This window comes from Seriola lalandi, unplaced genomic scaffold (assembly GCF_002814215.2).
Source record: "Seriola lalandi dorsalis isolate HSWRI2012SDOR001 ecotype SW California unplaced genomic scaffold, Sedor1 jcf7180002054256, whole genome shotgun sequence".
In the NCBI taxonomy this organism is placed as follows: Eukaryota; Metazoa; Chordata; class Actinopteri; order Carangiformes; family Carangidae; genus Seriola; species Seriola lalandi.
The window spans coordinates 1,881,793-1,897,433 of NW_019524809.1; the positions used below are offsets into that span (position 1 = coordinate 1,881,793).

At 39.1% G+C, this 15,641-nt stretch overlaps 2 protein-coding genes across 8 annotated transcripts; one reads left to right on the top strand and one right to left on the bottom strand.

Annotated features, from left to right (window-relative positions):
• Positions 1 to 627: 627 nt before the first annotated feature.
• On the top strand, positions 628 to 9,973 carry srrt (serrate RNA effector molecule homolog (Arabidopsis)). Of its 7 annotated transcripts, none has more exons than XM_023404704.2 (20): positions 628 to 700; positions 1,400 to 1,519; positions 1,732 to 1,860; positions 1,947 to 2,093; positions 2,424 to 2,612; positions 4,342 to 4,511; positions 4,687 to 4,871; positions 4,953 to 5,063; positions 5,140 to 5,299; positions 5,431 to 5,579; positions 6,204 to 6,265; positions 6,398 to 6,476; positions 6,709 to 6,900; positions 7,020 to 7,190; positions 7,432 to 7,585; positions 8,113 to 8,306; positions 8,514 to 8,670; positions 9,223 to 9,315; positions 9,489 to 9,588; positions 9,733 to 9,973. In XM_023404704.2, the coding sequence occupies exons 2-20, from the start codon at positions 1,401 to 1,403 to the stop codon at positions 9,806 to 9,808; spliced, it is 2,637 nt and encodes an 878-aa protein (XP_023260472.1). In that variant the 5' UTR covers positions 628 to 700; position 1,400; the 3' UTR covers positions 9,809 to 9,973. The 7 variants fall into 7 exon arrangements, with proteins under 7 accessions (XP_023260472.1, XP_087029717.1, XP_087029712.1 ...); XM_087173591.1 differs by having other exon boundaries at positions 5,140 to 5,298; positions 5,424 to 5,579; positions 9,489 to 9,599; XM_087173586.1 differs by having other exon boundaries at positions 5,140 to 5,298; positions 5,424 to 5,579.
• Positions 9,974 to 10,693: 720 nt separating this feature from the next.
• mogat3b (monoacylglycerol O-acyltransferase 3b) lies at positions 10,694 to 15,200 on the bottom strand. The gene is made up of 8 exons (XM_023404710.2): positions 15,099 to 15,200; positions 14,553 to 14,643; positions 14,284 to 14,391; positions 13,428 to 13,498; positions 12,353 to 12,557; positions 11,573 to 11,747; positions 11,268 to 11,452; positions 10,694 to 11,195 (listed from the first exon to the last, which is right to left on the bottom strand). The coding sequence occupies exons 2-8, from the start codon at positions 14,632 to 14,634 to the stop codon at positions 11,041 to 11,043; spliced, it is 981 nt and encodes a 326-aa protein (XP_023260478.1). The 5' UTR covers positions 14,635 to 14,643; positions 15,099 to 15,200; the 3' UTR covers positions 10,694 to 11,040.
• Positions 15,201 to 15,641: the final 441 nt, after the last annotated feature.

A 15,641-nucleotide genomic window follows, 5' to 3' on the forward strand; every position in this document is an offset into this window, starting at 1 on the left:
ATGGACAGTGAAATGGAAAAATATAAAATGGAAAAGCCAAATGTTTCAGCATTAACTTATGGCCTGATAATTCTAATGCAGTAAAACAATAATTTATTGCAGCCAGGCTACTGTTTATTAACACTTTTCTCCTATAAATTTCTATTTTCTCTTTAATTTTATTTCTTGGTTATATCATCCCTCTCGCCTCTCTCAACATGATTGGCTGTGGTTTACATTTAAATACAAATTTCCTAAATCAAATTTGCTGTAGCTTTAACCTCTTAAATTCAGTGCTGCTAAACATTGTCAAACCAACAGATGGAGATGCCAAAGTTTCCAAAGATACCGAATGTGTCAGGCTGAATTTTGAAACAATGTGCATGAAATAAAAAACAAGAAATAATGTAAGTGAATAATGCAGCCAGGACAAATAAATGACATAAATGACAACTAATAACAACACATACTTTCAATGAATAGCTGATACAGAATAAATTATACCGTCTGACAGTGTGAACAAGGTGATTTTTACAACATGAAAGCTACTGAAAGTAAAAACTGAAGGGGTTGAAATTTTGATTCAGACGCCAAACCAATAGGTGGCGCTGATGCGCCGTTTCGTTGTTTACCGACCGCGGAGAGACATCGCGACAAAGAGAGGTGGAGAGAGAAGGAGGGGGAGACGAACACGATATCATCCAAGCAAATATTTAACAAGGTTTTAAAGTGCTTTTTGCATTGTATCACATTTATCGACTGAGGTTAAACTGGCAAGACAGTAGGTGCTCTATTGTGTATAAAACGACGGCTCTTTAGCCTTAAGACCGACTGGAACATTAACGAACTTTCTAGCAAGCTAACGTAGCTAGCATATGAGCTAACATTAGATTGCAGTTTCGGTAACAGCTAACCCGTGCTATAACAATAACGTATTTATGTTGTTTCGACTTGAGAAGCGACACATTTAGCCCTACATATGTTACAGCGTGTTTTTCTTTATCCCAAATGCTTTTAGTGATTTGGATATCCCAATCTTATGTATATCAGTAACTGTTCTGCGACTGACCTGCCATGATGTTAACACAATCTGCACCAGTCGTCTCTCAGGCCACCCAGTAGTATACTAGTATTCTAGTATCCTTGGTATCTTTCACTGCTTTTGTTCAAATAACTGCATTCCTCCTTCACCGTGTGAATTATCAAAGCTATGACTACAATTTAAAGTTTATTTAAATAAGACAATGTACAATCAGGAATCAAGAGCCGAGCGATCTCCTCTTTTGGCATGCTTGTTTGGCTGCAAGCAGCCTCCATGCAACAACACAATGTCAGTAATAATGACTAAACTCATAGTCAGGTTATTTATAATCCAGCCATGCTACATTGTAATATACATTTGCTTTCTCTCCTCATGGAGAATGGGGGACAGTGATGATGAGTACGATCGCAGGAGAAGGGACAAATTCAGACGGGAACGAAGTGATTATGACCGTTCAAGAGAGAGAGAAGACAGACGCAGAGATGACTGGAATGACAGGTAAGGAAGAGGAGGGTATGGCAAGCCTCAGGATTCAGTTAAACCCCATGCAGCTACCTTTTCTCTAAAAGAACTGCGCAATGCAACTATATGTTATCTCTCTGGTGCTCTCACACTGAGTGTACTTGTGTTAAATAGTTCATATGTATTACATTTAAGTGTTTCTTTTCTATATCATGTTTCCCTTTTGTTTCTTGAAATCAATTTCCCAGGGAATGGGACAGGGGCAGGGAACGCCGTAGTCGTGGAGAGTACCGGGATTATGACAGAGGTCGTAGGGAGAGATTCACCCCACCCAGGCATGATATGAGTCCCCAGCAGAAACGCATGAGAAGAGACTGGTGAGATTAGAAGCAACAATACTGTTCCACAATCTTTACCACTGGTATCTTCTGGTGCTTAAGCTCTTTTGTCTGTCTCTTCGCAGGGATGACCATGGTGGAGACCCCTACCGTGGGGGATATGACTTGGGTTATGGCGGTGGAGGAGGGCCCAGCTATGGCCCACCACAACACTGGGGCCACCCTGACTTGCATCTAATGCAGCCTCATCATGGCATCCCCATTCAGGCTAGGTGAGAGATGGAATTAGGCTTGAAAGTGCTTTGAAGTTAAATGTCATTTGTTTTAAATGTGTTAAAGAATTTAGTATTAACCGTCCAACAATTTCTGCAACTACTGGATAGGCTAGTTGTTGAATGTTACGGTGACTTTGTTTCATAAAAACATAACAGCTTGAAGAAGCTGAATATTTGACAAGTTTCCACCTCTGTATATGTGAAAGTAGTTGCCTGTAAACAATAGCGTCTGAATAGAAGAAAAAAATACTAACACACAGAATATTTACAAAGCTACTATTTTGCTGGCCCGTCCGAACTCCATCCGACTTGTCTGTCTTCCTTTAGGCTCGGTAACATCCATGACATGGATTTGGGTCCTCCCCCTCCAATAATGAAGAGCTTTAAGGAGTTCCTAATTTCCTTGGATGATTCTGTGGATGAGACTGAGGCAGTCAAACGCTACAATGAGTACAAGATTGATTTCCGCCGACAGCAGATGCAGGACTTCTTTTTGGCTCATAAAGATGAAGAGTGGTACGTTATCAGTTGCCTTTACTATAAAAGTCCTATTCATTAATATTAGTAGGCTTTATTGTAGTGGTACTATAGTCATTTTTCATTGAACTATTATAGTCACCCTTAATCTGTGAATGCCAAATTTGAACAGATCCTCGACTTTGGCTTTTATTCTATTATCATTATTATTTTAGATATAATTGATTTTTTTAATAACGATGTAATAGGGCCTGGTCCTTATGGTGGGGTTATCATGGGATATAAAGTTGGTCATATTTATCTGATGGCTAATAAATCAAGCATTTGCAGTAACATCCTTAACAAGAGAATATAGTTCTTCTACTAAAGGCTTTTAACATGTTTCACATGTTTACCAAATCATCCGAAGGCAGTTCCACCATTCCATTCAATAGGACCAGGCCCACAATCAAGAGTTTGTCACTAATGACTTTTGTTACAGGCACTTGTAATTTATCAAAGAAAATCAACCCAAATTCTACCTTAGTGCACATATTATGGCTTTGTTTGATTGTGGATGTGTTATAGGAGTTAGGGTTGAGTTTATTAAACCTATGTCTGATGATATGCCTCCGCAAGTCAGATGCAAAGTATACCCAGTGTAACAGCATTTTCATTATGTTGTGCAGTAAATCAATCAAAGCGTAAGTTTCTAAATTCTACTCACAATCATATCACTGTAATATTTAACTTATAGTCACTTTTTGTTCAGGTACATGTAGCTTTGACCAAAAAGTCATCTTCATTGTTTGGGTTGGTTTTCTTCTCCTTATTTAGTGTTTAAGCCTTGCCATGATTTACATTTGTAAAATGTCTGTTAATGCTTATTACACTTATTTCACAGGTATCATGCAAAATTGTTCTGTTTTGACATAACCCATTTCTCTTCCCTTCACTCCTACTACTACGTTGACGACGTTTCTTTTGAAGATGAGAAAAAGTGGAATCGCAAGAACCAGTTTTAGATAGCAAGGGTATGCACTGCGCACAATGCAGTTGCTCTTAGACACACAGTAACAGGGATTTTAGATAGACAGTCAAGTAGTCTTCCACGCACGGATATCCTTTTTTTTTTCTTGTTTTATGCTTTTTCTGCGCTATTTTCTTTTTATATTTGGATCAAATCGAATCCCAAAACGAATTTGTGTGTATACAGACACACCATTGGGGTGAAGTGGAGCGCATTTTCACAGAAGAGACCCCCTCTCTGTATTTATTTGTTATTAAACTGGCAGAACAAAAGGTAACTGTAGTTCACTCAATGATAAACATTTTTAATGTGAAATTTTGATTATGTGACTGCTTAATTTTATAATCTCTCTGTGTTTTTTTCCTTATTTTTTGGTGAGTTAGTCTCAAACCTCCTAATAATTTGCAATAATTTGTTACAATAATCACATAATGAAAACATGCATACAGTGAAAGACCTAACACAACAACTAATCCATACAAAATACAGAAATCGCAATCTAGATTATGACATTCTGTATAGATACTTCCATTTGGCATTTTTAACTTTCTCCAACAAACAGCTCAAACATCTGGATTTTAAAAAAAACTTAATTGTTGAAAATAATATGCAAATAAAATATTTCTCAGTGCAATTTCTAACCCCACAGATGCGACAGAGATATAAAATATGTATTTGTTCTCTAACTTTTGCATCCCGTTCATCCCAACCCCCATCATTCCCTCCCCACTTTTTTGTGGACCCCAACTGTGGACACAGGTTCAGGTCCAAGTACCACCCAGATGAGGCCAGCCGACTTAAGGCAGAGGCCCAAAGTGCCCTGCACAACCGTCTTAATGTATTCACATTCCTGATGGAGAATGGCTGGTTTGATAACGTCTCACTGGACATTGAACAGACCCCAGCCATCATCAAAGTGCTGGATGCAGGTGGGGCCTCATAAATAATGTAATGATTGCTACTGACAAGTCGAGTTAGTCTTAGGAGTTATTTTTATCTACATTGCCTTTATCATTTTGTTTTAAAAGTAATAATGCATAATGAGCACTGGATTGTACATACATAAGTTAAAGCCTGAACCCTACACCTTTTCCTTGCCTTCAGCTGTGATTAAGATGGAAGGAGGGACGGATCATGATCTTCGCATCTTGGACCTGCCATCTGAAGAGGAAGAAGACAGGGAGAAGTCAGCATCTGTTTCAGGTGGTGCTGAACTTCAAAAGAGAGAAGATCTCAAAACCCTGGACGGTGACCGCAAACCCTCAGTAGAGAAAGACAAGAATGAGAAGGTATGTTTTGTTCTCTGTCAGTCTTGGCCAAGCAATAAAGATTTCATGATGCTGTGGTGATGACAGTAAACTGTGCCACAGGAGGAGAATGATTCTGCCAACACAGAAAGGGCTGCTGCAGCAGAGGGGGAGGATGTGAAAGAGGAGGCAGAGAAAGAAGCTGCCAAAGAAGAAATGCCTGAACCCAAGAAGGTTAGTGTTGCTTACATTATTGGACTTATTTGCTAACGAGACAAAAATGAACCAAATATTCTTCATCATTTTCCAGCAGAGAAGAAAAAGGAAGCGCAGTGGAGATAGTGATGATGAAGCCAGCGCCTCAGAGAGTGACTCTGACTCTGATTCAGACTCCAACTCTAACTGCTCTGACAAACCTGTGAAGAAGGAAGAGGTGGAAGACAAGGATGAGGAGGAAGAGGAAGGTGAAGGTGAGGAATCAGATTGATAGTGCAACATGTTATTTTTATTTTCAGAGATCTTTTGATATTGTCTATGTTCCCAGCATTTGTAACTCATAGTTTGCCCCACCAATCTGCTTTTTTCCCATATAACGGTGAAGAGGAGAAACAAAAGGAAAATGTTGAAGAGGAGAAGAAAGAAGAAAAGAAGCCCAAAGATGACTCCCCCAGACCACGGCCTCTCCACCGGACCTGCTCTCTGTTCATGAGGAGTATTGCTCCCACCATTTCCAAGGCTGAGATTATTGCTGTGAGTTGAAGACAAGAGGCAGTCTTGATGGCCCATGAAATATAGAATCACTGATGGTAAACCATAGACTTTAAATAAAAATGGACGTAGCCTCAGTGAAGTCACCCATAGGTTTCTGAAGAGTAGTTTTGAGGCTCAGAGTGAGCTGCTCAGAGTGAGCTGCTCCGCCGTCACCGTCTTAGCAGTGCAAGACTCTGTCTAACTCTTGGGTAATCCAAAAATTGGTGAAAGAGGTGGGGCCTGTGTGGAGACTTTGGTGCATGCCGGTTTGTGGCAAGCATTCGCTCACCCACCTGTCACTCAGTGCGGCTTGTCCTCAATTATGCAGAACTTTAAGCCTTAATACAATTTAAACGCGTGAGTTGTATAAAAATTCACCTTCCATACACAGTTGCCCTGAAGGAGGAAATTACCTATAGAGACCAAAACCTTTTTTTGTTCCAGATTATTTCTGCTTTTGTTTGATATTTTAACATGGGAGTCTATAGGGATTGACTTGCTTTTGGAGCACGTTTTAAGTGGCCATTTGAGGAACTGCAGTTTTTTGTTACTGGCTATGTTTTTCAGCCCCAGAGGTTGCCTTTTGTGCTGAATTCAATATCCTTATCTGTTTTTCTCTCTCAGCTCTGCCGGCGATACCCTGGCTTTCTGCGTGTTTGCTTGTCTGACCCCCATCCAGAGCGCAGGTTGGTTAAAAACCTACTTTTAATTTCTTATTCTGAAAATATTTGTTGGATTCATTTAGTAACAAATTGTGTGAAACAAGAGAATGCTCAAAATTACACAATTATATTCAAAGCAATCCGTTGCTGTTGCAGGTTTTTCAGACGTTGTTGGGTAACGTTTGATCGTAGTGTCAATATCAAAGAGGTGTGCTGGAACCTTCAAAACATACGAGTAAGTGTGTCACTCTCAGCTCCTGTTTTGAAGTTATATGCAGCAGTGTTTGTGAAGTGCTGGATTTGAATATTTGTAAAGCAGAATGTGTGGCTGGCATTTGACTTTGTCAAACTTGTTGGACTTAGTGCAGCCTTGAATCAGTCTTTGCACCTGTTTTTATTACTTAATGTAATTTCCTAAACTGCAGTGGAGGCCATGAAAAGTTAGTTTTACTGTCTACCCTTCACAGCTGCGAGACTGTGAACTGGCACCGGGGGTTAACAGAGACCTGGCCCGCAGGGTGCGTAATGTTAATGGCATCACTCAGCACAAGCAGGTGCTACGCAATGACATCAAGTTGGCTGCCAAGCTCATTCATGCTTTGGACGACAAAGGAGATCTGTGGAGCAACAAGTCCCAGGAAGAGAGACAGAGCACTGAGGTACAGTACTGGTTGTCAAGTACATTTACATGTGTATCCACAGTTTAAACATATTGTTCTCAAGTGATATTGTTATCACTAAATTTCATATTTGTGTGTTGTGTTTTTTATTTCAAAAGTTGCCAGCTCAGAACCCCATTTTGAAGAATATCACAGATTACCTGATAGAGGAGGTGAGTGCTGAGGAGGAGGAGCTCCTGGGCTCCGCAAGTGGGATGGATCCTGAGGAGAGCACCAAAGAAGGAAATCCTGCAGAAACAACTGTGGAGAGAGATGACAAACTGGCCAAGGTTTGCCTTTTCTCTTTATGACTGAATTGTGAATATATACAGCATAAGTAACTATCAAATGCATCATATTTCATCAAACAGTTTTTGGTCTGCCCTTTCTTTTGGACGTAGATATGATATTTTTAGTTCTTTATGTACTGTCTGTCATTCACATGGCTCGCTAAAACACGCGGATTGTGTAAATGATAAAAACTTTACAGTAAGTCTTTGTAAGATTTCTTTGCCCTCTACCTCTCTCCAGGTTTTAGACCGTCTGATCTTGTATCTGCGTATTGTGCATTCAATTGACTACTACAACACCTGTGAATACCCGAGTGAAGATGAAATGCCCAATCGCTGTGGCATGATCCATGTTCGTGGACCCATCCCTCCAAACCGCATCACACATGGAGAAGGTCAGTTTGTTTCCCTTCTTTTGTTATATAATATGCAGGAGTAGACTGGGGATGTACGATGTTGTTGTAAAACAGTAACTTTGATGAAAAGGCATGTGCTCTTAAAAATTGTCCTCTGGAGTTAAACTGAATCATTTAACTATGGACCCATAATTTTCTATTACACAATTTTGCCCATAGGCTTTTTAAGCATATAGCTGCCTTTTCTTAATAACAGAAACATCAACACTTAAACTGTCTAGATGTTTTTAATGTCTGCAACATAATATATTAATTATTTTCTTGCTGGTTTTCAAGTTGTGCTTTTTGTAATTGCTGTGTACCTTTTAAATATGTGGAATATCAATGTAAAAATATATGATTTTGTATGCTGATACGGTGGTGGCTGATGAGTTCCTGCATAACTATGGCTTTAAATCATGTTAATAACCTTAGTCATATCTATTCATACCTCTTGTGTGTTTGTGGTAACTTTATTGATTGGCTGGGTAAACTACATTTTAAAGCTGTTCTTTTTTTTCAAACAGTGCAACAGTGGCAGAAGATGATGGAGGAGAAGCTTAGTCCTTTGTTTAGTTTAAAAGAAATCCTGTCTGAGGAAGAGGCAGCAAAGATGGGCCGCAAGGATCCTGAGGAGGAGGTAGAGAAGTTTGTGTCGGCCAACACTCAAGAGCTGGGAAAGGACAAATGGCTTTGCCCACTAAGCGGCAAGAAATTTAAGGTGAGCACTTGTAAACTTAAGAACTCAGAATTGTACATCTCATGGATGTTGTGATGTGATTTTTACTAAATCTCATGTTTCACATGTTTTGATGATTTTTCTTGTGTTTCAAAACTGTTAGAGAACAAGCACATTAAATGTGTTCCTGCATTGTCTTTGGGTGTTTTGTTGCTTGATTCTTACTGTGCATTTGAAATTAATTTCCAGGGCCCAGAGTTTGTACGGAAGCACATCCTGAACAAACACGGGGACAAAATTGAAGAAGTGAAAAAGGAAGTGGTGTTCTTTAACAATTTCTTGATGGATGCCAAGAGACCGTCGCTGCCAGAGATGAAACTTCCTCCTCTCCCAGGTCCAGGTCAAGGTCAACACATTTAATCAACTCAGATAATCATAGAATTGTAGTTCTTTAAAGGACCTGTTTAGGATTTAGGGGCATCTATTGGCAGAAATTGAATATAATATTCACAATTGCGTTTTCCTTGGTGTATAATCACTTGAAACTAATAATTGTAATAAGTTTTCATTACCTTAGAATGAGCCCTTCATATCTACATAGGGAATGGGTTGTCTGCCACAAAAGCCACCATGTTGCACCACCATCTTTCTACAGTATCCCAGAACGGACAAACCAAACATTGACTCTAGAGAGGCCTTCTGGTGTTTTTACGTTACCTGAAGGCCACTGTAGGTTCTCAGATATACTTGGAAAGGCAGGGTGAGGGGAGCGATATGCCGAAGGTTGCAACCTCATCACTAGGTGCCACTAAATCCTACACACTGGTCCTTAAACATATACCGATTAAATAAATGAGTCTCAGCGCTGACGAAGCTGTGTGTGAAGCTTAAATAATCAAACCACATTTTGTTCACAACAGTATGAACTCATATATTTCTGGTTGTTTTTCTCCTACAGGTTTGCTTTCTCCCAGCATGCCATTTCCTCCTCAAGGTCTTCAGGGTCCAATGGGCTTTGGACAGCCTCGTCCACCACTAATGGGCTACGGTGGTATGTTCTCTGACAGCACTGTTTGTTTATTTAAAAAAAAATAACACTGTCAGCACAAAGAAAAACAAAATTTTACAAAGAAAAATACAATGTTTCTTTGTGCTGACAGTAGGAGCGTGTTTGTCAGTCAGACCACTGCTTTTGAGTTGATGTTGAGTCCTTGGTTTCAACAGGTGGACCTCCTTACCCCCCAAACCAATACGGAGGAGGCAGAGGCAACTATGACAACTTCCGCGGACAAGGTGGCTACCTGGGAAAGCCACGCAACATTAGGTGAGACCACTGTACGTGTGATCTTTATCTTGCTATGAGCTGTCTCTAATTTCTGCTATTGGAGAATTTTGAAGCTCCATTGTTTAATGATCATTTCTGTTCTTCTTTTCTGGGTCTTTGCTTTTCTCCTTGCAACCCTCTCAGAATGTCACGCGGTGATCCACGCAACATCATTGAGTATCGTGACCTGGACGCACCGGATGATATGGACTTCTTTTAGAAGGTTTACTTGGTCTTTTCAGTCTTCAATCTTTAACAGTATTGTGTTCTGCTCGTAGTAATTAGATTATTTCCTTTCTCAAATATTTCATTTTGTTATTATTGTTCAACTAGAGCAAACTTCTGCTGTAAACTGGTTCCTCAATAAAGTTGTGAGCTAACTACATTAATATGTATTCAGTGATCTATCAAGTTAAATAAAATTGTACGTGACTTCAGGCAGATCAGAGCAACAAGATGATAAGTCACAAGATACTGACTGATGACAGTCAGACAAGATACTGATGAAGACATTCCTCCCAGGCACCTCATATCCTTCTGTGTTCAGGTTTGCATTAGACGTGTAGGATCAAGGTTATCATTAACACAGTGGTTATTGAGAAGGGCCAACGATGCTGGGACAGTAACGTTTTGTAAACTGATAGGAAACACATTCATTTCATTTTCAGCAAGATGTTGTGATGTGGTTATGTGCATTTGTGGTTATGTTCAGATCTGGAGAAGCTCATTTTCACTGTGGCATGTGTTTCGAGAGCCACAACCCTTCTGATAAAGGAGTTGAGGCCGGTGTGAGGAAGGGTGCCCTCTGCTGGATAAACCATTGAATTACCTACATGGACGTCTGCTGGACATTTCATTTGACACAGCTGCTAACAAGGAAACTACAGAAGGCTTGCAGTGGTGCAAGAAATATTCAGATCTGTTAAATGAAAATAAAACCAAATGCAGCCTCTTGTTCTACACAATATATGTCAGTGTACAAAAAAAATGCAGCTTTTAGCAGTCACATTATATTGCATGTACTTATCAAATGTAAAAGTTACTGTTTTGTCTGAATTTAATTTGCACAAGAACTTTTAAACTTTTAAAGAAGTATGCAAACAAATTTTGACATAGGCAGCAAATTTTATTTGAAGCACATGGCCTTTCATCACAAGTATCAAGTCAAATACAGCATACCAAGACATTGTCAGTGCTTTGTGAACACAGCATTCCCACATAATGGGCGTCACATCTTTATTATCATTTAAGGCATATATTCATGTTAAATATCTTCAAATACATGCAGAACTTACATTATGAACACAGAAACCTGCAAGCAATCCATTCCCCAATCTACTGAACATCGAGTTCAGCTCATCAGATCCACACTTTAAGTCCCATTAAAGTTAAGCCTCATTTAAAAACAGCATATACAAACACAGCTATGCAGTTCATTTTGCAGTGAAATGTCTAAATGATTCGAAGCTTGTGGCTTTCAGACAGTCCACAGCTGACTTTGTGTTCATGGAATAACTTGGACAGGGCCTCCATGTAAAGTGTATGATAGTGGTCAACTTCCTCCTCAGTAGGTGTAGCACACTTTGGGACTGAGATGGGACTTCCCACTGGAAAAATTGGAGTTTGAGAGTAAAACAGTCGGCAAATTAGGCTTATCTACAGAATAATGATGTACTCACCAACAGTGGTAACTGGAGTCCTGTAGGGCAGGAATGCCAAGCGCTCACCAACAAATAGACACGGGGCAAAACCCACAATTCTTTTAAACAGGTCCTGTAACCTCCGACTCAGACTGCCCTCTGAGAAAATCACCTGCTTAAAGAGGTCATTCTCCCCGAATGAGTAAACAGGCACCAGATCAGCCCTGTGAGAGATCATTAGAGATTGAAGCAGTGTTTCCACTAATGGTCTGCTGGTAACATTTGAGTACAATGATATCCACTTATGGGACTGTTATTTCTTGTGTTTTTAAAAGTGTTCTCACCCAAACTCAAGGGCCGTCCTGACAAATCCTTTTCTCTGCTTCACAACCACTATGTTTACTCCCGGAGAGGATGCCAGAGACTCAGCAGCGCCCCCTATCACAATCACCACTGCATTTCCTTTGCCACTTTTTGAAAGGAGGTGGACAAGGCTTGGTTTGCTGACTGGAAGAAGGCCTAATTAGACAAAGTGAGACAGTAACATCAGTTTACTTCACAGGAGACTGATTTTGAGGAAAGGCAAGCACAAAACAGAAAAATATACAGTATCTTGTCCAGTTGTAAAATCAAAATCATGTGTAATGTGGTCATGAAAGCACCAGCTGCTCTGAGACTCAGCAGGAAAGTTTTCACCAGTCACATGTACATATTGTTTGATTCCCATTTGCAGTCAAACAAAGTAAACTGCATTTTCACTTTATCTCTAGCTCATAAACGTAAAAGTATTAGATATTGTAGCTACACTGACATCAATAACCTAATGGGTCAGTGCCAGAGCGGGCCTTTAATCAGATTTGACCCCATATAAACTGCTTATCAAACTAAGAGACAGAATAGTCGAGCCCTTTTTATATCTCAGAGGGATTATGTTTTCAGGTTGTCTGACAGTCCCATTCTCGTGAATGTGATATCTCAATAACATCTTGATGGAATTTCTCATTTTGAACATAAGTTCACTTGAACGCAAAGATGAACTGATTAGATTTTGGTGTTCAAAGGTCATGGTCACTGTGACCATAACCACAAGGCGGTAATTCTAGAAATCAACTTGTTTTAAATACCTGCAGACATTATGTACTCCCTAAGGAGTGGTATCCTGAAGAGTCCGGCCAGTATAGCCAGGGAGGGTCGCACCCCAGGAAACGCCTCAGTGAAGCCACAGCTTTCTGTGCTGAAGCAGGTAAAGGCTCCAGCGCTCATGATACCATGTGGATGACAGCCTAAGATGTAGTTTTTGTTTGGATTCAACTCAGCTGTCTTCACCAACTGAACAAGAAAACGGACACAGGAAGATTAACAGTCATCCTCTGATGTTAAGCATAAAAGCAGTTTCACTGTATATTCTCTGATTGAATGACATGCAGAGGCATTATGTTTTCAGGTTGTCCATCCTACTCTTGTAAATGCAATATCTCAGTAATTTCATCAAATTTGGTTCAAATGTTTGCTTGTACTCAAGGATGAACTGATTCCATTTTGGTAGTCAAATTTCAAGGTCACAGTGACACAAAACCATGACTTGTTTTTTTTTTGGCCATAACTCAAGAATTCATATACTAATTATGTCATGGTTTAATACAAATGTCTCATAGGATAAAATCATTACATGATGACATTTTATATCCAAACAGTCAAAGGTCAACTTCACTTTGACATCATAATTGTCTGCAAAAACACCTCTGGCCATTGTTCAGTGCTGTAACTCAGGAACAGAAGAGGAGATTGTGAAAAGAGTGAAAAAGATTTATGGATATAGATTTTTACAGAAGAATTCCCATATCCGTAAATTTGCCTAAATAAAGAATCACCGCATATAATATCATAAACCAGGAATATTTTTTGACATCTGATACACTATTTATATTTGAGGATGTTTGATAAGCTCTGAGGAGATGTAGGAGTCATTCTGGGTGAATTGTACACAAATTTTTTTTATTTTTTTTTGAGAATTTGTGCTATATGTCTGTTGTAAGTCACATCTCTAATGCAGGATGAGTGTATGGCCTGTTTGCATTTTTAAGGTTAATGCTGCTGCTGTCTGCAAATAGTTTTACTAGCCAGCCACACTGAATCACTTTCACATCACCCATTTGTTAAAACAGGTGTAAGTGGTAATAGATGCAAAGTGAAACTTACTTTGATGGGAAAAAAGTCTCTGAGATGCTCCCATACCCTCCACTTCCTCACAGCTGATGTTCTCCTACCCCCTGATGGAGACAGTAGAAAGTGTGTCCCAATTTCATATTATATACTGCAGTAACTATAAATTATACATAATACATTATATATGAATTATTGTAGTGTACTGTATTAGTTAGTATACAGAAAATCTGCATGTGTCCCAACTCCACACTACACATCTAATTAAGTATATAGTGTGTTGACACTGGTAAAGTGACACAATAGAGTGTACTCAAAACAGTCAGTGTAAATACTAAAAACTCTGCACAAAGGAAATGGAAGAGCGACTCATAGGTGAATAAAATAAAACTATGTTGCAGTGAGACAGCTTCAGAGCAACTTCAAAAAAGTTTATGTGACAGCAGCGCTCTAAAGTTGAAGTTTGAGTTTTGTCCAAAATATTCTATCATTTCCTGTTAGTATAAAATAGTTAGGTATGTTGATTTCTTGTATATTAAATACAAAAACAGTGTACTATAAAGGCTGGCATATAATAGACTGTATTTAATTAGTATGTGTGAAATTTTTTTTTTTTTTTTTTAAAACCAACTTCCACAATTTGTTTTAATGTTTTCCAGCTGAGAGTATCCCCTGCATTTCCTTTGTGCCATGCATCACAGGAAAGTAGTTCATCAACAGCAATCATAAACTGACTTTATGGAGTAAACTTTTCTTTACTTCTTTTCACTACACTCCAGAGTGAACAATGCAGAACCTGCTTATACTGTGTGTGTAATATGGAACTGAGACACAGCTAATGTTCGGAATTCTGCAATTGTCAAGGATAGTTGAATGATATCATTTCCTTTACCTCTTTCAGGGGTTTGCCAGTCCATCACCAGCCATATGAAGTACAGAGTGGAGAGCGGCCACAACGAGGTAAACATAAGATACACGATCATGATATAACAAGCCACTCCTGAGGTTTCGATGTGTATCGTGCCGTGTTGGACAATATGAGTTCATATGTTGAGGGTACAAGAGATGTCTTAAATGAGCTCAGATACAATTGTGAATACAGTGCTGAACCTTGGTGAAAAACATACAAATTCATAAAGGGTAAATGTGGTGGGATCTTACCTAAGAAGAGAAAGGACAGTACCCATTGCAGAACACTTATTGCCTCTAAAAATTCCTTCCATTGAGTTTTTATTTTAGTCATTCCTGGAACCTGGAGGCCACAACATCATCATCGTTTTCAGCAATCGATTACACTTAGACTGTGCTTTCATTCAGTAAAGGTCAGGCGTAATTAAATAACACATTTTATGCCTGTAGAAATGACAAAAGTTGCTTTATCTAATATAATAAGGAAGTTTAGATAGATGTCTTTATGATAGAAGCCAGATTGCATCAGTAATCAGCTCTTCAGCTTGTGCTTTTAAACTTCCCTTAGGGAAAACATAGACTTCAAAACTTGCAGGGCATGCACCAGCCTGATCAAATGACTTACTTATGAACAGGCTCACAGGCAAAGTTAGACAGTAGGACTTATAATCTGGTCACAAATAAAACTTTTATCAGTCATGCTAGTAGCACCACAAAACACCTTTGGCTAAAAATCGTTAAGACAACATAAAACAACTTTTATGATCATACTGCAAAACATAAAGTGGAATACTTTACCTTATTAGATTTTATTCCAAAGTAATATTGAATGGATACAGATTCACCAGTTCAGGCAACCTCCATATACAGAATGCACTTTGAGCGGATCATGTAAATCTGCTGATAACAAATCCACTCCCCCAAAACTTTGACACACTAGCAATGTCATAGATAAACATAACAAAGTTTTATTGTTGTGTACTTTGTGTATTGAATTTATGCTGAGTCTTCAGGACGATATGCAGTGATTTCATTATCCGACCAGTGTTATATGTATTGTGTCTGTTTGGCTTTTAGTCACATGTCAGTCTGCTGGAATTATTCAACTTGAGGGGATCTCAGACAACTGTTGAATATTTGACTTGTAAAATGCAGTCGGCCTTCATATTAATCTCCTCATGGACTGACATCATTTGTCTTGTTTCTCATGAGTTACTTTAACTGCACTAACATAAGACATACTCCTGTTTCCTCAGAGCAAAGTGCGAGTCTCAGTTTCTCTTTTACCCAAAATACTTGAACAGTTGAAATAGTGCCTTTTACAGAAATACTGTTCTTGCT